This window comes from Artemia franciscana, chromosome 13 (assembly GCF_032884065.1).
Source record: "Artemia franciscana chromosome 13, ASM3288406v1, whole genome shotgun sequence".
Lineage (NCBI taxonomy): Eukaryota > Metazoa > Arthropoda > Branchiopoda > Anostraca > Artemiidae > Artemia > Artemia franciscana.
The window spans coordinates 25,241,585-25,268,701 of NC_088875.1; the positions used below are offsets into that span (position 1 = coordinate 25,241,585).

The window sequence follows — 27,117 nt, forward strand, 5'->3', positions numbered from 1 at the left end:
CTATTAGAAATTATCATATAAAGAAATTACTTGAGAGGGGATTTTTCACGAGGAAAATATTCCATTAGAGGGAAACTTCCTAGGAAAAGTTTTTACCCAGAGGAGAGAGGGTATTTTTGGAATGATCCGCAAAACTATCGGAAATTAAATTAAAAAGAAACAACTTTTTTTTTCCAACTGAAAGTAAGTAGCGACATTAAAGCTCAAACCAAACAGATACTATTCAGTATATGACAGGGGCTACACTTCATTGCTGTTTACGCTAAAAAATCTTGACATTTTTGAAAAACACTTCTCGTTCGAATTCAACGACCCTAGCAGTCTTTCTTAAGGAATTGGTACAAAACGTCAAACTTCAACGTAAAGAGCGAAGATCAACGAAGGGGTAGTCCCCCTTATAATCGTTTTGTTTTTTAATGTTGCTCCTTATTTTCAGTTGAAGAATCATGTATTTTTAGTTTAATTAATTATTAAGGGCCGAAGGATTAAGCTTTCTTTTGTACTGACTCAACGTGTCTGCTGGATTATTGAATTTGCCTATATTTAGCCAAAGCAAAACAGCAGGTAAAAAAAAAAAACGGTTTCATGTTGCCTGTAGACAAAATAAATGAAAGATTGAAAAGCAAACCGACCAACAATGCAGAAATAGAGAAAAAACGAACTCAAAAAACAAGAAAATTGTTTTGTGATTCCAACCTTAAATCTTATTAAACGATGCTTCAGATATGCGAAAGAAAAAATAAATTTATGAACCATTGAGAATTCTAAATTGTATAAATAAACAAGTGTTTAGTTTCACTTAAAAGACATGAAAACAGGAAATACTTACCAAAATCATAGGCAACAACTTCAAGAGTGTTCAGTTTAGGTATAGTCAAGTGGTCATAGTAAGTTGTTAATGATGAGCTTTTGCCCATCGGTAGATAGATTCCAGTGTAATGAATTACAATATGTCCCAAATGTTCCTAAAAGAGAAAACATTTTACAAGCTCGAGCTAAAAAACAAAAGGTGGAATGTACGAACGACCTATTTTTAGCCATTATTTCCTCTTTTTTAACATTTGGGTGTATACCTTTTGCGGTCAAGCCAATAGTCGATCCGGTGAAATAACAATAAGATTAAGAAAATTAAAAACACAAGGCAAAATGATTTGGCAGTAAATTGTGGCAACATATAACTGTCAAAATATGAATCTGCTTCACAGTCTACTCGACTGTTAACATGTCACTACATATCTCTCCTAAAACCGATTCATGTTGTTGATTAAAGACAACTTTTTCTTTTTTATTACAAATTGTTGAAATGTAAAAGAGCGACTTAGAATAGACATCAAGACAAAAAAAAAAAAATGTTCCCCAGGAAACCCCTAGTCGTATGTCACTTTCGGATCCAAAAGCTTTTGAAGGAAAAAGCAATCCATTAATTGCGAATAAATTCCAATGGAATTTTACAAGATGATGGATCTATTTTTAATTGACAATCCGACTGCGAACAAAAAGCTGTAAGAAAAATGTGGCTGTTAACCTTTCTCTCAATAATGTGAGATAGGTTGAGATGGCCAAGACACATTTTACAGATGAAGGATGGCAGATTGTCAAATACTGTTTGTTTTCACCATCCATCTGAGGGTGAACGAAAACCAGGCTGTACCCAAATAGGGTGAGGAGAGGTCATAAGGAAGGATTTAAAGGAAATTGGAAGTTCTTAGGAGGAGGTAAAAAATGAAGATTTGAATAGATTAGAATCGACGAGGAGCGTGTTTAGCAGTAAGCGGACTTACTGCTAAAGTGAGTTGTTAGTTAAATAATTCCTAAGACCAAACTTTAATTCAAAATCAAGTAATTGCGGGCATCAAGCCATGAATAATTGCAAAAAAAGCCAAGACGGAAAGTCCAAAAGAGTAAGAGGCGAATATGACATAAGCTCTTTTTAGGATTGTATAAAAATGAAGCCATTTCACTTGATGATAGATAAGTCTATCGTCCAAACGGCATTCCTAGAGCAGAAGTAACGTAGATAATCATTGAACTAAGGGATGAAAGATTGAATTGATTTGGGGTTGACGCGTGACGAACAATGTCAAAATCAAAATCAAGCAGTTCAAAATAGTTCAAGTAATTCAAAATCAATCAGTTATGGGCATCAATCTATGGCTAATTGTAGAAAAAGCGAGGTTAGTTTATGCATTACAAGTAGACCTCGAAAACGCACAGAAATAAAATTCAGCGGCGGTGGACACAATTACACCGTCATCGGCGCGCAGCCGATGGCACCAGGCATTTATTGGCGGCGCACCATCAATTCATCAGCGTTTGTTCAATTTTTAGAATTTTTGGCTACTTCTAAAAAGTTTTGAAAACTAAATTGGTAGCAGTTCTTATCAGAATTCGGTCCGTAATTCTTTTGAACTTCAGCATCATGACTGAACCTCGGGCAAAATAAGGACGAGATGTGAATCTTAACTTCTCAAAAATGTTTCTCTTAACCCAAATGATCGACAGCGAGACCTTGAAATGCCTGATATTTGAATTCATCCAACAAAACAGGTAAATTAAAATTTAATCTAAAATAAGCTCTAAAATTTGAATTAAACAAATTTACTTGCACCATAAATCCATGGCTAATTTATGAAACCTCGATGGAATCTGATGTTTCTATCTTACTTCATATCTGAATTTTTTGGCTTTGTAACCTGCATTTCATTTTTTTGATTGCCCTTCCTCTCAGCCCCTCACTCTCAGCACTACAAAAGCTATTATTTCTAATTGCTTCAAGATTGAATCCTCTCACTTCGTAGTGATAGAGTAAAATTTTTAGATTAAACATTTCAACCAACTCCTTTGAGAATAAAAGAGCTTATTTATTCTCCTTCCCATCTCAGCAATTAAGGTGCTGCGGTTGTGGACGTACTTGAATGATCACAGTTTCACTTTAGCGTATAGGAATTTTTTTTTTTTTTTTTTTTTTTTTTTTTTTTTTTTTTTTTTTTTTTTTTTACTTAGCCATTTTTCAGAAAACTTAGCATTTTGCTCTTTAAGAACAGTTCGTTCCCCGGTGTTAGAAGAAAAAAGAAGCAAAATTTTGTAAAGAAAACACTATGTAAGATTAGATTTTGAAATCTGGCTTTAAATTTCATAATTTAATCTGAATTAAGTTTTAAATTCCTTATTTTGTCAATTCAAAGGCAGTTTAAGGAGGCAAAATAAGATTCAAAACACTTAGCTGGGAATAAATTTTACCACTTTCCTTTAAAGCTTTGATAAGCCTGTAGTTATCTATCTATCTATCTATATATATAAAAATAAGTTGTCTGTCTGTGTGTCTGTCTGTCAGGTGACGTCATGTTTCTGTGTCGACTGACGTCATGAAGTTAGTTGTCGTCATTTTTGCTATGACGGTGACGTCATTAAAGATATTTAAGACATGCGTTCACGGAAAAATGTTTAATTGTAAAATGACTGAAGAACCTACAATGGCAACAGCCGAGGAAGCTGCTCAAAGAGTCTATGCCAAAAAACTTGCAGCTGATAGAGAAAGTAAGAAAAGAAAGCGTGCCGAGGAATCACAAGAACAGCAACAAAACAGGCTTGCGGCTAAGAACGCAAAACCACGCAGTTAGATGAAAATCCACCTGGAAAGCGAGAGTCAAAACATATCAAAACTGAAAATGATAGCGATGATGATTGGGTTTGGGATTTTGACTTGGATAAGGTCATCAATGCCTACCAGATTTAAGTTAAAAAACAAAGGTTCGGCGATATGTACTTCATAGTGACGCTGAAAAATAAAGAAGAAAAAAAAACTGAAAAAATGTAAAAAACTAAAAAAAACTAAAAAGAAAAAACACCCAAAGATAAATTACAGACCGGGACACAAATGACGACCGACACAGAGGGAATATAAATGACGACCGGGAACCTCAAAGAAAAATTACAGACTGGGACACCCGGATACAAATCACAACCGGGAATATAAATGACGACCGGGACACAGGGACACAACTACAACGGGGACGCCGGGGGCACAGGCGGGGTATATAATTGACGACTGAGACACAGGGATTGTTTGAATAGAAATTACAGACCGGGACACCGGGACACAAATGACGACCGGGACACTGGGACACAGGGAATATAAATGACGACCGGGACACTCAAAGAGAAATTACAAACTGGGACACCAGGACACAAATGACGACCGGGACACAGGGAATATAAATGCTATTTATATGCACAGACAATGGGACAGCGAAGAATGTTGTATATTCGCATGTTTTACGTAGTTAAAAATATATATTTATATCTATCTCTATTCACAGGTGGGACACAGGGACACAGCTACAATGACGCGTAACTAATATGGCGCGTAACGACTTACGCGCGCGGGGGGGCTTGTTGGGGTGGCGCGAAGCGCCACCCCAACAGCTAGTAATGTATAAAAATAAGTTTCTTTACACGGTGTGGGGCCAACATAGAACTGAAAAGTATAGAGCATAGAGCTTAGCAGTTACAATCAGTCCTGTATCACTGAAAACCTTTTCTGCTGCGGCACTTGTTGCCAGCAATGATATTACTTTTCTTGCCAAAGCTACAATCAATGGCAGCTGAGTAGAATATCTTTTCCAGAAGGCAATGGCTGGATTGATTGCATCAACTTAGGACATAATCTTTTGATCTCCTGGCATGGGCTGCGAAGCCCAAATATAATTCTTCTTGGCGCTAAATTGCATTATCATTTTCATCCTGTTCTGCAATGTCGTTCCGTCCGACAAATTATTTGATCGAGCAGCCTCTTTTTTTCATGTATGATCATGAGGCGATTTCGAGTTGCTGCTCTTCTGAGAAAAACCACTAGCCACATTCAGACAACTGATTGGGGTAGCTGATCCACTGACAGCACCAGAGATTACAACCACCTCTTCAGGCTTTTCGATGGCCCTCTCCTCTTCGTACAAAAGAATTTCTACTGCACTAAAAAGCTCACTACAACTTGTAGTGGAGGGACCTGAAGTGTTGATTGGACAAATTTGGTTCACAGGACATGTTATAAAGTACCTTATGTCAGCCGCCAGCACTAGAGGCTTAACTATTCTGAACAAGAATTCCAATCTTGTCAGTGAGCAATCAAGAAAGTTCAGATGCTCATCAATTTCATTTGTTTTGAATGTTTCGAAGTCCAAAAGTGCAGCTGTCACCATGAGATCATCCCTTGGGAAGTGAAAGTCAGACTTGTCTTTCACATTTTCTTTCAGAAGTAACATACTGCTGCTATCATTACGTTGTTACGTTGTTTCTCAAGGTGACCTTTTAGGAGGCCCCGACTGATTAGAGCAGCATTCAGGGTGGGAAAGAATTTTCTCTCAATAGCCTCGACTGTGGTAAGAAAAAAATGGTGATAGTGGAGAGCAAAAGGCCCGCGTTAATTCATATTCCTCATCATCTAGAAGCTAGAAAACAAGGTCAGGTTTCTCAGTTCTGCACAACACATTTTCCAGAGGGACTTTGCATTAAATAATACTTTGCATCATACTATATGTTGCATTTCATCTTGCGGTCAAATCCCGTTCAACGGACCAGCAATGTTCATATCTTGGTAATATAGGAGGCAGATCATCATTAACCTGCACAATGAGCATCAGCATCAAGAACCTCATCTAAATCGCAAAATCCTTTTAAGGAATTCATTGCTATTTAATATTTAATTTTTTTCGAGAAGGTTGTTAGGAAGACAAAGAATGTATATACAACTTTAGTTCTTCCACTTTGCCTATGTTTCTATGTACATATGTATAACAACATTTTGGGTGGGGGAGGGGGAATTATATAAATTTTTTCCACCTTGCTTTCTAGCCTATGTAGAATAGCTGCATTTTTGCATATAGTAACACATTTATAAATAAGGTACGGTATTCGAGAAATATCATGGCTAGTCGAAACTCATTTTAAATAGAAAATATTAGGGTAACGAAGAGGACAGAAGCAAGTGAACGATGATATAAAGTCCATCGTTGACGAGTCCAAAAACATATTGAGAGGATCCAAAATTTTTACATGTACTGCTATATAGCAAATTTTGCTTTATATCTGCGTCTTAATAATCTCTGAAATTCATAGAGAGCGCTTCCGGCGGCGCGCCGAAACCTTTTCGAAGGTGGCACGCTGAAAGATTTAAGGCACAGCTTAAGGGACTAATTACAAAATGAAGAACATTGTGAAAAAAAAAACGAGGCTATTTCTAGACAGTAAAAAAAGAAATAAACATTTAAATATTCCGGTCGACATCTCGCTCGAGCTTCTTCAGAGCACAAATTTAAATGAAGAGTGAAAAACATACAAGTCGTAAGGACAATATAAATACAAAGCAAACCTCAAAAACTCTAAATTTAGATAGATACTCTTAAAGCAACGATAAAGGGTAACAATATAAGAGCATCAAACATTGAATGGCTATTCAAACCTGGTAAGTCATTTTGTGTAAAGGTTTTTGAACGCTGTATACTATTATTATTGAAAATCAGTTGCGAAATAGCAATCTATGAATATAAATAATATAAAAGATCGGAATTTACAAGCTCATTGTATATGGGGCTTAGATAGACTTCGCCGATAAATTTTCGATCTCCGATAATTTCCTATCTTTGACTTAAGCGAATTATGACTCATTAGAACAACGTTTAACAACTGTTTTCATAGCTAAAAATTGGTACTTTCAGAAAAGGCTAGGCAATCGCCTAGTCTTTCTCTATTTATTGTTACCTTTTTATATTGATTATGGTAGATTTAAGCAATAGAGAAAAAATTCACCTTTACGTTTCTCAAGCTTTGAGCATCAATAAGAAAGTCTTTAATATGTTCTATAGCGATAGCACTCGGACACAATGATCTCATACAACCAATGTCATCATCTGCAGAACAATCTGCGGTATCTGGAGCTTTAAAGCATCTAGAAAGAATATCTTGAAATAGTTCCAAATCGTTTTCCTACAAACAAAAATAGGATCTTAAGTATAGTAAACGATTAAGCTTTCAAAGCGCGCTAAAATCTTACATTACGAGAAAAATCTGAAAATATCTTAAAACAGAAAAAAGTGAAAAATATACTAACAACAACAAAAGAAAAATAAAAGTAAATAACCTATAAAACTGTATTTGAAGTTTACTTTGTCAATACTAAATAAATAGTAAAACGTTCTCCAAATGTTTAGTTCCAAATTTTGCCTCAATTACATTCTGAATGTACTACCTCCGACTCGTGTGCCCAGCTTGTATAGCCTTCGAGGGTTTGGGCAAGATTTAACCTGGGTGCTCTCAAAACGGAATTTCTAGCAGTATCGAGAGATAAAGCACCAAAAAGTATCACCCATTGTTTTTAAGATTATGACCAATAATACCCTCTTATTTTTTATTTTGTTTTATATTCTGATAAAAATTTCCAAAAATTCCCTTAAACATCACGCTAGGATTTTGGCGTAGTAGTCTTCGGGGAAAACAGAAAGTCAATAGGCTTAAGTTTTTTTTTCGTTTGCCTACAAATTCAACACTTTGCCAATAAATCCAAGATACTAAATAGTAACAAAAACTGATTTAATTAGTTACCACAAAACAGGTATGAAAAAGAGAAATAATAAAAATGTATTGGAAATTATGCAAGAAATTATAAATTAATGAGAATTCTATCTCCATATCCCCCAGCATTATGGGCACATAAAAGATATACTAAAAGATATTGACGCTACAATTCCGTTATGGTAATGGATTATCAGTGGTGCTTTGTACAGAGGAGACTTTGTATATAGACAAACCAAAAACAAAACACATAATTTTAACATCAAACACATAATGACTAAATAATCTAGTTAAGTAAAAGAATTTTCATCAACGCCAACAAAATTCTCACGAACTTTACAAAGTGTATTGGATTTGAGCATTTGTGCAATACACGGATCGTTGTGTATCGTAATATTTCATTTCCTGAGATAACTAAGCCATCACATTTCTTGAGATTAATACCTAGTACCAAGATATACTTTACAATATGAGGCATCTTTCTGAAGTTGATGTGTCTAAGGTCAGATTCAAATTTGTCGACCTAAGGATCAGACAATCAGCCAACATTGTTTGATAACTATCACCAATGAGCCGCATCTCAATATCCCGCATAAAGATTGACATTAGGATGATGTCAGACAGTATCAGGAACTGATAAACTCGACTTTCATTGTCAGGTTCTTCTTCCTTAGCGTTCTAGCATACTAAACTGCATAGCATAATAACATACTAGACTAACTTGGAAGAATACCAGTAGACTTACACTTCAAGAGAATTTCCCTTTGGCTAAACAAACGTGTCGAAATTCCTTTATGAAGTTTGGACTCCCTGTGTCATTAATTAAGAAGGTCCAATGACGCTTCTAATCTAAACCTTTATATGTTTGACACGTTGATGTTAATAATAGGCTATCCATGATGTCATAAGAAAAAAAGTAATGCACAAAGGAAGTCCACCAACGTCTGGTGTAAGAAAGTCTATTCGGGTTTTAAGAGCATCAAAGCTGATCCCTAATTTTGACCTATAGGGGAAAGAGTGTGCACATCCCAAGCCATCTCAAAACACCAGAACAGCTCCAGCCGTTTATACCCAGTCTATTCTCGTCATGGTATTTGTACCATTCAAGAAGTGCAACTTTCCTATATACATGAAGTTAGGGGTGGAAGATGGTTTTGGCCGTCTAGTCAGACTTCTTAAAAGTTACTACGTAATTCTGATTTAAAAAAGGTAACCTTTCTACTGAAACACATAGATGAAGCCTCTATATTTTGGTCGTTTATTTATATATTTTGGCGTCCTTTCCCTGGTGCAGTACTCATAATTTTGCCATGGAGCCGCATTTTATAGGCTTTTCGGCCATTCTGATTGAAACGGCTATCCAAAAACAAAGTGGAACCCCTGCGGAAAAAAGGAAGGATACATGACCTCTTAAATTGTTCTTCATCTAAAAAGGACACTACAATTCATCAAATACAAAAAAATATATACAACCTACACCAGATCAAGCCTGTACAAGCAGGGTACCTCATTTATTTGAGGAGTTAATCTATATATATATAAATAAGTTGTTTGTTTGTGTATGTCTGTTGACTGACGTCAGGTTTGTGTGTCAACTGACGTCATTGTAAGGATTGAGCATTCTGCCAACATGAAGTTGTTTGTCGACTGACGTCATGTTTGTCGACTGTGAAATTACAGACCGGGACACCGGGACACAAATGACGACCGGGACACAGGGACACAGGGAATATAAATGACGACCGGGACACTCAAATCAAAATTACAGACTGGGACACCGGGACACAAATAACAACCGGGACACAGGGAATATAAATGACGACCGGGACGCAGGGACACAACTACAACGGGGACGCCTGGGGGCACAGGGGGATATATAAATGACGACCGGGACACAGGGAATGTTCGATTAGCAATCACCATCAACAAAGCTCAAGGGCAATCATTAGAATAATGAGGTATAGATCTGAATACGGATTGTTTTTCCCATGGACAACCGGGACACAGCTGCCGACCGGGACACAGGGAATATAAATGGCGAGCGGGACACTCAAAGAGAAATTACAGACTGGGACACAAATGACGACCGGGACACAGGGAATATAAATGACGACGATATAAATGAGGAAATATAAATAAGTTGTTTGTCTGTTGACTGACGTCATGTTGGAGTGTCGACTGACGTCATGTTTGTCGACTGACGAAACTACAGACCGGGACACCGGGACACAAATGACGACCGGGACACTCAAAGAGAGATTACAGGCTGGGACACCGGAGGGCACAGGGGGGATACATAATGACGACCGGGACACAGGGAGTGTTCGATTAGAAATCACCATCAACAAAGCTCAAGGGCAATCATTATAATAATGAGGTATAGATCTGAATACGGATTGTTTTTCCCATGGACAATTATTTATTGCATATATATATATATATATATATATATATATATATATATATATATATATATATATATATATATATATATATATATATATATATATATATATATATATATATATATATATATATATATATATATATATATATAGATATAGATATATATATATATATATATATATATATATATATATATATATATATATATATATATATATATATATATATATATATATATTTATATCTATATATATATATATATATATATATATATATATATATATATATATATATATATATATATATATATATATATATATATATATATATATATATATATATATATATATATATATATATATATATATATATATATCTATATATATATATATATATATATCTATATATATATATATATATATATATATATCTATATATATATATATATATATCTATATATATAAAAATAAGTCGTCTGTCTGTGTGTCTATCTGTCAGGTGACGTCATGTTTCTGTGTCGACTGACGTCATGAAGTTAGTTGTCGTCATTTTTGCTATGACGGTGACGTCATTAAAGATATTTAATCGTGAAGTTAGTTGTCGTCATTTTTGCTATGACGGTGACGTCATTAAAGATATTTAAGACATATATGTTCACGTAGAAATCTATTAATGTTTAAGTTTAAAATGACTGATGGACTTACAATGGCAAAAGCCGATGAAGATGCTCAAAGAGTCTATGCCAAAAAACTTGCTGCTGACAGAGAAATTCAGAAAAGAAAGCGTTCCGAGGAATCAAAAGAACAGCAAGGAAACAGGCTTGAGGCTGATAGAGAAAGAAAGAACAGAAAGCGTGCCGAGGAATCAAAAGAACAGCAAGGAAACAGGCTTGAGGGTGATAGAGAAAGAAAGAACAGAAAGCGTGCCGAGGAACTACCAGAGCAACGCGAAAGCAGACTTGCTGCTAAAAGAGAAAGTGAAAAAAGAAGGCGTGCCGAGGAATCACAAGAACAGCAAGAAATCAGGCTTGCTGCTGATAGAGAAAGTAAGAAAAGAAAGCGTGCCGAGGAATCACAAGAACAGCAAGAAATCAGGCTTGCTGCTGATAGAGAAAGTAAGAAAAGAAAGCGTGCCGAGGAATCAGAGCAACCTGAAAGTTATCGCCTGGCATTCAGGTACAGCCCAGTCGATGATTATAGCTTGAGTAGATGTGTTCAAATCGGGACTATGTCTAAGATTTGTCCCTACTGCAAGGCCTTGAAATTCAATGGTGAAACAATGGGAATGTGTTGCGCCTCAGGAAAAGTTAAACTTCCTCTATTGGCTGCACCACCAGAGCCATTGAAGACTTTCCTTACTGGAACTACGTGAGAATCTGAGCGTTTTTTGTCAAAAATCAGAAAATACAACTCAAGTTTCCAAATGACGTCGTTTGGAGCCCAAATCGAAAATCCAGATCAATTTATGTCTACTTTCAAAGTAGAACGGCAAATTTATCATAGAGCAGGGTCCCTTCTACCATTCTCAGGCGAGAATCATAAATTTTTACAATTGTACTTCATCAGTGATAGAAATTCTGAATTGAATGCACGTTGCGAAATTTCTCCCAACGTTGAAAGGACAATCGTTTCCCAATTGCAACATCTTTTCCACGAAAATAATAATTTAGTGCGTCTGTTCAAAACAGCCATCGATTTGATGCCTACTGATACGCATAAAATTGTTATTTCCGCTGACAAAACGCCTCCTGGCCAACAAGTGCGTAGATACAATGCTCCAACTATCGACGAAGTGGCAATCGTTATGGTCGGTGATCAGTTTTTACCTCGAGATATTATTCTTCATAAGCGAAACGCTCAGTTGTTAAGAATTGCTGAAACTCATCGATGCTACGATGCCCTACAATATCCTATCATTTTTGGGATGGAGCCGACGGCTATCACTTTAATATTAAACAGATGAATCCAGCCACTAACAAAGAAATGAATAAGAAATGCAGTGCAATGCATTATTATTCCTATAGACTAATGATTCGGCAGGATGAAGAAAATTATATTTTAAAATGCCGTGAATTGTTTCACCAATTTGTCGTTGATATGTATGCTAAAATTGAATCAGAACGTTTGCTATATATCCGCCTGAATCAGACCAAGCTCCGCTCTGAACAATACATTCATTTGCGAGATGCAGTTATAAATGACGGTAATACCACAAACGTTGGAAGATTAACAATTTTACCTTCGTCATATGCTGGCAGTCCCCGTCAAATGCATGAATATGCTCAAGATGCTATTGCGTATGTTCGTCTCTATGGTCGTCCAGATTTATTTATTACATTTACATGTAATCAATCTTGGGACGAGATACTGCAGCTTTTACTTCAAGGACAATCGGCGGTTCATAGGCATGACATTACGGCCCGTGTCTTCCGCCAAAAGTTGAAATCACTGATAAATTACATAGTAAAACTTGAAGTGTTTGGGTCAGTGCGATGCTGGATGTACTCAGTGGAATGGCAAAAACGAGGTTTGCCACACGCACATATACTAATCTGACTACATAAAAAAATTACTTCGAACGAAATTGATGATGTGATTTCCGCTGAAATACCTGATAAAAATGTCGATAAGGGGTTACATGATATTATTGTAAAAAATATAATACATGGACCTTGCGGTGCACTGAACGAAAATTCACCATGCATGGCCAAAGGAAGGTGCACAAAGCAATATCCTCGACTTTTAGTATCAAACACAATTACTGGCAATAATGGTTACCCACAATATAGAAGAAGATCTACTGAAGATGGCGGTAAAACAGCAATAATAAAGAAGCGTAACGGTACCACCATCGAAGTAGATAACCAGTGGGTTGTTCCATATTCCCCATTATTATCAAAAACATTTAATGCACACATAAACGTTGAATACTGTAACTCAGTAAAGGCAATCAAATACATATGTAAATACGTCAACAAAGGCAGTGACATGGCAGTTTTTGGCTTGCAGCCCGAAATCAAAGATTTCGACGAAATCGTACAATATCAGGCTGGAAGATACATAAGCAGTAATGAAGCTGTTTGGCGAATTCTTTCATTTCCGATACATGAACGTAGTCCAGCTGTTGCTCACTTTGCGGTACATTTACAGAATGGTCAACGTGTTTATTTCACGGAAACCAACGTGCAACAAAGAGCCCTGAATCCACCGGATACAACATTAACAGCTTTTTTTCGCTTTGCAAAAATGATTCTTTTGCAAAAAAAACTGCTGTATACTGAAGTGCCTTCGTATTACACGTGGAATACTAAAAATAAAGTATTTGAACGTCGAAAACAGGGTAAGTCAGTCGACGGCCAACCTACCATCTTCAAAGATACCACGATAGGAAGACTCTACACCGTTCACCCCAATCAACATGAATGCTTCTTTCTACGCCTGCTTTTGGTGAATGTACCCGGTCCGACATCCTTTGAGTATTTGAGAACTGTAAACGGTACTATACATGACACTTACCGTAGTGCATGCCAAGCTCTGAATTTATTGGAGAATGACCAACACTGGGATAACTGCATCAATGACGCGTGCGAAACCCCAAGTCAAATTCGTGCATTGTTTGGCATCATTTTAACAACTTGCTCTCCATCAGCTCCTACAGAGTTATGGGAAAAATATAAGTAAAAAATGTCCGAAGATATACTCCATCGAAAACAGTTAGAGACGTCAGATATGACTTTTGATTTTACATCAGAAATTTATAACTACACTTTAGTTATTATAGAAGATTTGTGCGTACGTATGGCAAACAAACCTCTTCAGGATTTGGGAATGCCTTCACCTAACCGTATCGCTGCAGTTTCGACATGTGTAGAATTGGATCGTGAACAAAGTTACAGTACGAGTGATCTATTGTCGTATGTACAAAATAACATTTCCAAGTTAACGTCGGAACAAAAAGACATTTATGATACGATAATGCATTGTGTCGATAACAACGTTGGAGAAATTTTCTTTTTGGATGCGCCAGGAGGTACTGGTAAAACGTTTGTGATAAAACTGATTCTGGCATCAATTCGATCAAAAAATGATATAGCGTTGGCAATTGCGTCGTCCAGAATAGCCGCAACATTGCTGCCTGGTGGAAGAACTGCTCATTCCGCTTTGAAATTGCCTCTGAATTTGCATTCTGCAGAAACTCCCACGTGCAATATTTCCAAATCATCTGGGATGGGTAAAGTATTGCAGCAATGCAAACTTATTATTTGGGATGAGTGCACAATGGCACACAAAAAATCGCTCGAGGCTCTGGATCAATGCTTGAAAGATTTGAGAGGGAAGTCGAAACCCTTTAGCAGCACATTAATATTGCTTGCGGGAGATTTCAGGCAAACATTACCTATAATACCGAGATCAACCCCTGCAGACGAAATGAATGCTTTTAAAAGATTGCAATTCCCAATTCGATTAGCATTTGCAATCACCATTAACAAAGCTCAAGGTCAATCATTAGAAAAATGTGGTATAGATCTTAATACTGATTGTTTTTCCCATGGACTATTCTACGTTGCATGTTCGAGGGTCGGTAAACCTGACAATCTATTTATATGCAGCGACAATTTGACAGCGAAAAATGTTGTATATTCGCAAGTTTTACGCAGTTAATTTGTATTGTATCTATCTATCTATCTATCTATATAAAAACGAGTTGTGTGAATGCATGTTTGTTTGTTTGTAAAAAGAGCGTTTGCATATGACGTCATTATTAGTACAGAAGGCTTTGTATATGCACAGACAATGGGAAAGCCAAGAATGTTGTATATTCGCAAGTTTTACGTAGTTTGAAACACATATATAAATCTATCTATATTCACAGGTGGGACACAGGGACACAACTACAATGGCGCGTAACTAATATGGCGCGTAACGACTTACGCGCGCGGGGGGGGGCTTGGGGGGGCAAGAAGCGCCCCACCAACTAGGTGTTGGGGGGGCGCGAAGCGCCACCCCAACAGCTAGTATATATATATATATATATATATATATATATATATATATATATATATATATATATATATATATATATATATATATATATACTAGCTGTTGGCCCCCCAAAGCCCCCCAAGCCCCCCCGCGCGCGTAAGTCGTTACGCGCATTATTAGTTACGCGCCATTGTAGTTGTGTCCCTGTGTCCCACCTGTGAATATAGATAGATTTATATATGTGTTTCAGACTACGTAAAACTTGCGAATATACAACATTCTTGGCTTTCCCATTGTCTGTGCATATACAAAGCCTTATGTACTAATAATGACGTCATATGCAAACGCTCTTTTTACAAACAAACAAACATGCATACACACAACTCGTTTTTATATAGATAGATAGATAGATAGATACAGTACAAATTAACTGCGTAAAACTTGCGAATATACAACATTCTTCGCTGTCAAATTGTCGCTGCATATAAATAGATTGTCAGGTTTACCGACCCTCGAACATGCAACGTACAATTGTCCATGGGAAAAAAAATCAGTATTAAGATCTATACCACATTTTTCTAATGATTGACCTTGAGCTTTGTTAATGGTGATTGCAAATGCTAATCGAATTGGGAATTGCAATCTTTTAAACTGAAAAGGCAGATCCGTTGGAATCATGGGAATGCGAGGAATAAGAACAGCCTCACCCTCAAAAGGCCCTGTCAAGATTGTGGCCTCTATTAGGTTTTCCATTGTTTTTTTTACGGCAAGTCGCGTGCCATTGGAAAGCTTTGGTGGGTTGATATTTCTTAAAAGTATTATTGGTACGCCTATTTTTAGTTGTAGCACGTGTGGTGGAAACCCTGAAAGATCCACGGAATTTAAAAATTCAGATGAATAATTAACCGCTTTCTTTGGTTCCAAAACTGTGTCGACTGACTTGTAAAGGACTGCCTGGTCTCGAATCTTGGTCAAAACAATATTGTTGATTTCGTGGACGTCTATATTTTTGGGTGCAAGAATCGCTCTTTCACTTAGCCATTTATTATTTTTATAATTGTTTAGAATATTCGGAAATACTTTTTCAATCAATTCATTTTTGGACGTCACTAAATTACAGAAATCAGCAGGTAGTTGTATACGTCCTGAAATTGAGTCTACTGGGAGCTTTCCGTTTCCAATTGCCAGCAATTGATCTGAAAATGTTTGACCAGAGTCATCGTTTTGCAATCGGACACGCATATTTGTAGTTAATTTTAATCTTTTTACGTGTGCCCATAAATTAGAATTTTTCAGGCAAGCATTCATTTCGTCTGCAGGGGTTGATCTCGGTATTATAGGTAATGTTTGCCTGAAATCTCCCGCAAGCAATATTAATGTGCTGCCAAAGGGTTTTGACTTCCCTCGCAAATCTTTCAAGCATTGATCCAGAGCCTCGAGCGATTTTTTGTGTGCCATTGTGCACTCATCCCAAATAATAAGTTTGCATTGCTGCAATACTTTACCCATCCCAGATGATTTGGAAATATTGCACGTGGGAGTTTCTGTAGAATACAAATTCAGAGGCAATTTCAAAGCGGAATGAGCAGTTCTTCCACCAGGCAGCAATGTTGCGCCTATTCCAGACGACGCAATTGCCAACGCTATATCATTTTTTGATCGAATTGATGCCAGAATCAGTTTTATCACAAACGTTTTACCAGTACCTCCTGGCGCATCCAAAAAGAAAATTTCTCCAACGTTGTTATCGACACAATGCATTATCGTATCATAAATGTCTTTTTGTTCCGACGTTAACTTGGAAATGTTATTTTATACATACGACAAAAGATCACTCGTACTGTAACTTTGTTCACGATCCAATTCTACACATGTCGAAACAGTAGCGATACGGTTAGGTGAAGGCATTCCCAAATCCTGAAGAGGTTTGTTTGCCATACGTACGCAAAAATCTTCTATAATAACTAAAGTGTAGTTATAAATTAAAGATGTAAAATCAAAAGTCATATCTGACGTCTCTAACTGTTTTCGATGTAATATATCTTCGGAAATTTTTGACTTATATTTTTCCCATAACTCTGTAGGAGCTGATGGAGAACAAGTTGTTAAAATGATGCCAAACAATGCGCGAATTTGACTTGGAGTTGACGTTTCGCATGCGTCATTGATGCAGTTATCCCAGTGTTGGTCATTCTCCAATAAATTCAGAGCTTGGCATGCACTACGGTAAGTGTCATGTATAGTACCGTTTACAGTTCTCAAATACTCAAAGGATGTCGGACCGGGTACATTCACCAAAAGCAGGCGTAGAAAGAAGCATTCATGTTGATTGGGGTGAACGGTGTAGAGTCTTCCTATCTTGGTATCTTTGAAGATGGTAGGTTGGCCGTCGACTGACTTACCCTGTTTTCGACGTTCAAATGCTTTATTTTTAGTATTCCACGTGTAATACGAAGGCACTTCAGTATACAGCAGTTTTTTTGCAAAAAAATCATTTTTGCAAAGCGAAAAGAAAGCGGTTAACTTTGAATCCGGTGGATTCAGGGCTCTTTGTTGCACGTTGGTTTCCGAGAAATAAACACGTTGACCATTCTGTAAATTTACCACTAAGTGAACAACAGCTGGACTACGTTCATGTATCGGAAATGAAAGAATTCGTCAAACAGCTTCATTACTGCTTATGTATCTTCCAGCCTGATATTGTACGATTTCGTCGATATCTTTGATTTCGGGCTGCAAGCCAAAAACTGCCATGTCACTGCCTTTGTTGACGTATTTACATATGTATTTGATTGCCTTTACGGAGTTACAGTATTCAACGTTTATGTGTGCATTAAATGTTTTTGATAATAACGGGGAATATGGAACAACCCACTGGTTATCTACTTCGATGGTGGTACCGTTACGCTTCTTTATTATTGCTGTTTTACCGCCATCTTCAGTAGATCTTCTTCTATATTGTGGGTAACCATCATTGCCAGTAATTGTGTTTGATACTAAAAGTCGAGGATATTGCTTTGTGCACCTTCCTTTGGCCATGCATGGTGAATTTTCGTTCAGTGCACCGCAAGGTCCATGTATCATGTTTTTTACAATAATATCATGTAACCCCTTATCGACATTTTCATCAGGTATTTCAGCGGAAATCACATCATCAATTTCGTTCGAAGTAATTTTTTATGTAGCCAGATTAGTATATGTGCGTGTGGCAAACCTCGTTTTTGCCATTCCACTGAGTACATCCAGCATCGCACTGACCCAAACACTTCAAGTTTTACTATGTAGTTTATCAGTGATTTCAACTTTTGCCGGAAGACACGGGCCGTAATGTCATGTCTATGAACCGCCGATTGTCCTTGAAGTAAAAGCTGCTGTATCTCGTCCCAAGATTGATTACTTGTAAATATAATAAATAAATCTGGACGACCATAGAGACGAACATACGCAATAGCATCTTGAGCATATTCATGCATATGACGGGGACTGCCAGCATATGACGAAGGTAAAATTTAAAAGTATTTAAGAAAATCGTTCAAAGACAACTTTTTAATTATGTTGTCATGAAGTTAGTTGTCGTCATGTTTGTTATGACGATGACGTCATTAAAAGTATTTAAGAAAATCGTTCAAAGACAAATTTTTAATTGTAAGAAGATCGTGGACGGAAAAATATTTAATCGTAAAATCACTGAAGAACCTACAAGGGCAACAGACACACAACTTTCGAGTTTCGTCATGTCATCATGTCGTCATGTCGTAATGAAGTTAGTTTTCGTCATGTTCGTTATGACGATGAGGTCATTAAAAGTATTTAAGAAAATCGTTCTTAGACAAATTCTTAATTGTAAGAAGATCGTGGACGGAAAAATGTTTAATTGTAAAATGACTGAAGAGCCTACAATGGCAACAGACACACAACTTATTTATATATATATATATATATATATATATATATATATATATATATATATATATATATATATATATATATATATATATATATATATATATATATATATATATATATAAAGATATCTATCTATCTATATATATGATATATAGATAGATAGATCTATATATATATATATATATATATATATATATATATATATATATATATATATATATATATATATATATATATATATATATATATATATATATATATATATATATATCTATATATATATATATAAATAAGTTGTCTGTCTGTGTGTCTGTCTGTCAGGTGACGTCATGTTTCTGTGTCGACTGACGTCATGTTTTTGACTAACGAAATTACAGACTGGGACACCGGCACATAGGGAATATAAATGACGACCGGGACACTCAAAGAGAAAGCGACCGGGACACAAGGAATGTTCGATTAGCAATCACCATCAACAAAGCACCGGGACACAAATGACGACCGGGACACAGGGAGTATAAATGTCGACCAGGTCATACTTAAAAAAAACTAAAAAAAAGGTAAAAACTACAAAAAAATAAAAAGAAAAAAAAACTAAAAACTAATAAAAAAAACTAAAAAAGCAAAAAAACTAAAAAAACTAAAAAAGAAAAAAAATAAAAAAAGGGAAAAAAAATGACAACCGGGACACAGGGAATATAAATGGCGACCGGGACACAGGGACAAAACTACAACGGGGACGCCGGGGGCACAGGGGGATATATAAATGAGGACGGGGACACAGGGAATGTTCGATTAGCAATCACCATCAACAAAGCTCAAGGGTAATCATTAGAATCATGAGGTATAACTAAAAAAACTAAAAAAAGGTAAAAAACTAAAAAAAAGGGAAATTCAAAAACGAATGTATATACAGACCGGGACACCGGGACACAAATGACGACCTGGACATCGGGACACAAGGAATATAAAGGACGCCCGGGGCACTCAAAGAGAAATCAAAGACTGGGACACCGGGACGTAGTTAAAAACATATATATATATATATATATATATATATATATATATATATATATATATATATATATATATATATATATATATATATATATATATATATATATATATATATATATATATATATATATATATATACATATATATATATATACATATATATATATATATATATATATATATATATATATATATATATATATATATATATATATATCTATTTTCACAGGTGGGACATAGGGACACAACTACAATGGCGCGTGTACTAATATGGTGCGTAACGACTTACGCGCTCGGGGGGAGGGCTTGGGGGGGGGGCTTCGCGCCCCCACCAACTAGGTGTTGGGGTGGTCATACGAATCGTCATAACGAACATGACGACAACTAACTTCATTACGACATGATTACATGACGTAACTCGAAAGTTGTGTGTCGGTTGCCCTTGTAGGTTCTTCAGTCATTTTACGATTAAATATTTTTCCGTCCACGATCTTCTTACAATTAAAAATTTGTCTTTGAACGATTTTCTTAAATACTTTTAATGACGTCATCGTCATAACAAACATGACGACAACTAACTTCATGACAACATGACGACATGATGACATGACGTCACTCGAATTTATTTTTCAGTCCAGAACCACTAAAGCTATTATGTAAACATCAAAAATATTTATGTTGTCTGAGCAATAATTTTTAGTTTTTATTTCAAAATAGAAAATTACCTGAATATTTTAGAATTAGTTTTGTTTTTTGTTAGGTTCCTGCTATTCAACGCGTGACTTCAACTCGTCACGAATTAGTATGATGATTCGTCGTTATGACGAATCGTCATAACGAACATGACGACAACTAACTTCATTACGACATGATGACATGACGTAACTCGAAAGTTGTGTGTCTGTTGCCCTTGTAGGTTCTTCAGTCATTTTACGATTAAATATTTTCCGTCCAAGATCTTCTTACAATTAAAAATTTGTCTTTGAACGATTTTCTTAAATACTTTTAATGATGTCATCGTCATAACAAACTAGACGACAACTAACTTCATGACAACATGACGACATGACGTCACTCGACAGACAGACAGACAGACACATCCACAGACAACTTATTATATATATATATATATATATATATATATATATATATATATATATATTATATATATATATATATATATATATATATATATATATATATATATATATGTTTTTAACTACGCAAAACTTGCGAATATACAACATTCTTTGCTGTCCCATCGTCTGTGCATATAAATAGATTGTCAGGTTTACCGACTCTTGAACATGCAACGCATAATGGTCCATGGGAAAACAATCCGTATTCAGATCTATACCTCATGATTCTATTGATTGCCCTTGAGCTTTGTTGATGGTGATTGCTAATCGACCATTTCCTTTGTTGCCGTCGTCATTTATATATCCCCCTGTGCCCCCCGGCGTCCCCGTTGTAGCTGTGTCCCTGTGTCCGGGTCGTCATTTATATTCCCTGTGTCCCCGTCGTCATTTGTGTCCCGGTGTCCCAGTCTGTGATTTCTATTTGAGTGTCCCGGGCGTCATTTATATTCGTCAGGATATTGTAGGGCATCGTAGCATCGATGAGTTTAAGCAATTCTTGTCAACTGATTGTTTCGCCTATAAAGAAAATTATCTCGAGGTAAGAACTGATCACCGACCACAACAATTGCCACTTTGTTGATAGTTGCGTATCAGGAGGCATCAATTCGATTGCTGTTTTTAAGCAGAAGCACTAAATTATTATTTTTGTGGAAAAGATGATATATATAAATATAAATATATATTTTCTTTTTAGTTTTTTTGTAGTTTTTACCTTTTTTAGTTTTTTTCTTCTTTTGTATTAATGCTAAAGCCAAGGTTCAAACCTGGAGCCTCTCGGACCTAGAACCTGAAACATAACACTTTACCAACTCAGCTACTTCGGCGTGAATACATTCGTTTTGAGCAGCTTCCTCGGGTGTTGCCATTGTAGGTTCTTCAGTCATTTTACAATAAGAAATTTCTCTTTCAACGGTCTTCTTACAATTAAAAATTTGTCTTTGAACGATATTCTTAAATACCTGTGTCCTGGTCGTCATTTATATTGCCTTTGTCCCGGTCGTCATTTGTGTCCCGGTATCAATTCTTGTCAACTGATTGTTTCGCCTATAAAGAATATTATCTCGAGGTAAGAACTGATCACCGACCACAACGATTGCCACTTTGTTGATAGTTGCGTATCAGGAGGCATCAATTCGATTGCTGTTTTTAAGCAGAAGCACTAAATTATTATTGTTGTGGAAAAGATGATATATATAAATATATATATATATTTTCTTTTTAGTTTTTTTGTAGTTTTTACCTTTTTTAGTTTTTTTCTTCTTTTGTATTAATGCTAAAGCCAAGGTTCAAACCTGGAGCCTCTCGGACCTAGAACCTGAAACATAACGCTTTACCAACTCAACTACTTCGGCGTGAATACATTCGTTTTGAGCAGCTTCCTCGGGTGTTGCCATTGTTGTCCTGGTCGTCATTTATATTGCCTGTGTCCCGGTCGTCATTTGTGTCCCGGTATCCCAGTCTGTAATTTCTCCTTGAGTGCCCCGGTCGTTATTTATATTCCCTCTGTCCCGGTCGTCATTTGTGTCCCGGTCTGTAATTTCTCTTTGAGTGTTTTTTTCTTTTTAGTATTTTTTAGTTTTTTACATTTTTTCATTTTTCAGTTTTCTTTTTCTTCTTTATTTTTCAGCTTCACTATGAAATACATATCGCCGAACCTTTGTTTTTTTTAACTAAAATCTGGTAGGCATTGATGACCTTATCCAAGTCAAGATCCCAAACCCAATCATCATCGCTATCATTTTCAGTTTTGATATGTTTTGACTCTCGCTGTCCAGGTGGATCTTCATCTAACTGCGCGGTTTTGCGTTCTTTAGCCTCAAGCCTGTTTCCTTGCTGTTCTTTTGATTCCTCGGCACGCTTTCTTTTCTGACTTTCTCTATCAGCAGCAAGTTTTTTGGCATAGACTCTTTGAGCATCTTCATCGGCTTTTGCCATTGTAAGTTCATCAGTCATTTTAAACTTAAACATTAATAGATTTCTACGTGAACATATATGTCTTAAATATCTTTAATGACGTCACCGTCATAGCAAAAATGACGACAACTAACTTCATGACGCCAGTCGACACAGAAACATGACGTCACCTGATCCACAGACAGACAACTTATTTTTATATATATAGATAGATATAATTCTAAAATTGTCAGGTAATTTTCTATTTTGAAATAAAAACTAAAAATTATTGCTCAGACAACATAAATATTTTTGATATTTACATAATAGCTTTAGTGGTTCTGGACTGAAAACTAAATATGCTAATCAAATTGGGAATTGCAATCTTTTAGGTTGAAAAGGTAGATCCATTGGAATCATGAGAATGCGTGGAATAAGAATAAAAACTAAAAATTATTGCTCAGACAACATAAATATTTTTGATATTTACATAATAGCTTTAGTGGTTCTGGACTGAAAACTAAATATGCTAATCAAATTGGGAATTGCAATCTTTTAGGTTGAAAAGGCAGATCCATTGGAATCATGAGAATGCGTGGAATAAGAAAAGCCTCACCCTCAAAAGGCCCTGTCAAGATTGTTGCCTCTATTACGTTATAACAGACATAACACGTCATTTGTGTCCCGGTGTCCCGGTCTGTAGTTTCGTTAGTCGACAAACATGACGTCAGACGACAAACAACTTCATGACGACATACAGCTCAATCCTTATAATGACGTCAGTCGACAAACATGACGTCAGTCGACACACAAACATGACGTCAGTCGACAGACAGACAAACAACTTATTTTTACAAATAAAATATTTTTGATATTTACATAATAGCTTTAGTGGTTCTGGACTGAAAACTAAATATGCTAATCAAATTGGGAATTGCAATCTTTTAGGTTGAAAAGGCAGATCCATTGGAATCATGAGAATGCGTGGAATAAGAAAAGCCTCACCCTCAAAAGGCCCTGTCAAGACTGTTGCCTCTATTACGTTATAACAGACATAACACGTCATTTGTGTCCCGGTGTCCCGGTCTGTAGTTTCGTTAGTCGACAAACATGACGTCAGACGACAAACAACTTCATGACGACATACAGCTCAATCCTTATAATGACGTCAGTCGACACACAAACATGACGTCAGTCGACAGACAGACATGACGTCAGTCGACAGACAGACAAACAACTTATTTTTATATATATAGATAAGATAAGATAAGATATATATATATATATATATATATATATATATATATATATATATTTATATATATTCATTCTAACTACAATGGCGCGTAACTAATATGGCGCGAAAAAAGCTAAAAAAGAAAAACCCTAAAAAGAAAAAAAACTTAAAAAAACGGAAAAAATAAAAAAGGTAAAAAACTAAAAAGAAAAAAACACCGGGACACAAATGACGACCGGGACACAGGGAATATAAATGACGACCGGGACACAGGGACACAACTACAACGGGGACGCCGGGTGCACAGGGGGATATATAAATGACGACGGGGACACAGAGAATGTTCGATTAGCAATCACCATCAACAAAGCTCAAGGGCAATTATTAGAATAATGAGGTATAAATCTGAATACGGATTGTTTTTCCCATGGACAATTATATATTGCATGTTCAAGAGTCGGTAAACCGACAATCTATTTATATGCACAGACAATGGGACAGCGAAGAATGTTGTATATTCGCAAATTTTACGTAGTTAAAAACATATATATGTCTATCTTTATTCACAGGTGGGATACAGGGACACAACTACAATGGCACGTAACTAATATGGCGCGTAACGACTTACGCACACGGGGGGGGGGGCTTGGGGGGTGCGCGAAGCGCCCCCACCAACTAGGTGTTGGGGTTGCACGAATCGCCACTCTGACAGCTAGTAAATAATAAATAATTCATGAAGTATTAATGGTAAGGTATAGCCAATTTAAGCATAGGTGCTTCCTTTCTACTTAATTGAACTACATCAAGCCAAAAATGTTAAAACCAGTCCATAGCTTAAAGGAAACTTACAGTTAAATTATCACAAGACTCTTTCCCCACAAAGAATGCCAGATAGTTTGCTAAATGCCATGACTTGCAGCATGTATCAGTCTGATGCGGTGTTATACAATGGTCATGGAAGACAGATTGACTTCGTAAGGAATTATCCAGAAAACATATTTCTTTTAATGATCCCAAGGATAAAATTGTTTCCATTGAAGTTTTCTTCTCGAGAATTACGTGAGAATAATCAAGTCCTGTGAAAAAAGACTGATGTAATTGGCTTAGTTCCTCCATAGCAATATATTTCTGGGTCTAAAAGTGCTAACTTAAATGAACATTAAATCTTAAAAAAGAATGCTTTTCAACATAAAGTAAAGCGCGACTTTAAAACAACAGACCCAATAGAAGCCAAACCTAAAACAAGCAGAAATTGGTGCGAATGAGAAAACTGAACATTAAACGAATAGAAATTACTATGAACAATTAAGTTAAATATAAAAGAATAACGCATTACAGCAAATAGGGGTGGCGTTATCCCGCTCCTCAAACTTTCTAAAAGGCTTTATATTATCACTTTTACATTGCTGAAACTCAAATACATAGTTTAAATTAAAATTTAATTTTGATTTATTGATATACTGTAAATTTGACTGGAATGGATTTAGAACAAGAGCTAAGAGCTCATATGGCACTTGTGACGAGGCGAGAAGAGCTAAGAGCCAAGAGATCATATGATATGAGCTCTAACAAAATTCTATGAATCAATAGATTGATTTAAAAAGGAAAATAAGAGGCTTAATGCCGGTCAAGATTTAAAATAAGAGCTCTGAGTCACAAAGTCCTTCTAAATATCAAAATTCATTAAGATCCGATCACCCACTCGTAAGTTATAAATACCTAATTTTTTCTAATTTTTCCTCTCCCTTTTGCCCCCCAGATGGTCGAATCTGGGAAAACGACTTTATCAAGTCAAATTGTGCAGCTCCCTGAGACGCCTACCAATTTTCATTGCCCTAGCACGTCCAGAAGCACCGAACTCGCCAAATCACTGAACCCCTCCCCCCAACTCCCCCAAAGAGAGCGAATCCAGTAGGATTCTTTCAATCACGTATCAAGGACATTTGTTTATTCTATCCACCAAGCTTCATCCCGATTCCTACACTCCAAGTGTTTTTCCAAGATTTCCCCCTCCAAATCCCCACAATGTCAAAAGATCTTGTCGGGATTTGAAATAAGAGCTCTGAGACATGAATTCCTTCTAAAAATCAAATTTCATTACGATCCGATCATCTATTCGTAAGATATAAATACTCCAATTTTCATGTTTTCCAAGAATTCCGGTTCCCCCCTTCAACTCCCCCGAATGTCACAGGATCTGGTCGGAATTTGAAATTAGAGCTTTAAAGCACAAGATCCTTCTAAATATCAAATTTCATTAAGATCTGGTCACCCTTTAGTAAGTTACAAGTACCTCAATTTTCAATATTACCCCCCCCCCCAATTCCACCAAAGAGAGCAGATCCGGTCCAGTTATGTCAGTCACGTATCTTAGACAGGTTTCTATTCTTCCCATCCAGTTTCATCCTGATCTCACCGCTTTAAGTATTTTCTAAGATTTCCGGTCCCCCCAACTACCCCCCCCCCCCCCAATTACGCTTGATCCGGTTGAGATTTAAAATAAGATATCGGAGTTACGAGGTCCTTCTAAATATGAAGTTTCATGAAGATCCGATCACTCCTTCGTAAGTTAAAAATACGTCATTTTTCTTATTTTTCAGAATTACCCCCCCCCCCGCAACCAAGCGGATCCGTTCCAATTATGTAAATCACGTATGCAAGACTTCTGCTTATTTTTCCAACCAAGTTTCATCCCAATCCCTCCAATCTAAGCGTTTCCCATCCTTTTAGGTTTCCCCACCCCAAACATCCCCCAATGTCACCAGATCCGGTCAGTATTTTAAATGAGAGCTTGGAGACACGATATCCTTCTAAAAATCAAATTTCATGGAGATCCAATCAACCGTTCGTAAGTTAAAAATACCTCATTTTTTCTAATTTTTCAGAATTAACCCCCCCCCCCCAACTACCCCAACGAGAGCGGATCCGTTCTGGTTATGGCAATCATGTATCTAGGACTCGTGTTTTTTTT

General features: G+C 36.4%; 1 protein-coding gene across 15 annotated transcripts in view; it reads right to left on the reverse strand.

The window, feature by feature from the left end:
- LOC136034712 (protein dispatched-like) overlaps positions 1–27,117 on the reverse strand; it is a 138,057-nt gene that overhangs the window by 50,826 nt on the left and 60,114 nt on the right. For all 15 annotated transcript variants that reach the window (XM_065716056.1, XM_065716050.1, XM_065716055.1 and 12 more), the window contains 3 exons: positions 24,996–25,222; positions 6,805–6,981; positions 830–965 (listed from right to left, as the gene is read on the reverse strand). In XM_065716056.1, coding sequence (XP_065572128.1) covers positions 830–965; positions 6,805–6,981; positions 24,996–25,222 — 540 coding nt within the window. The remainder of the gene's footprint in view (positions 1–829; positions 966–6,804; positions 6,982–24,995; positions 25,223–27,117) is intronic.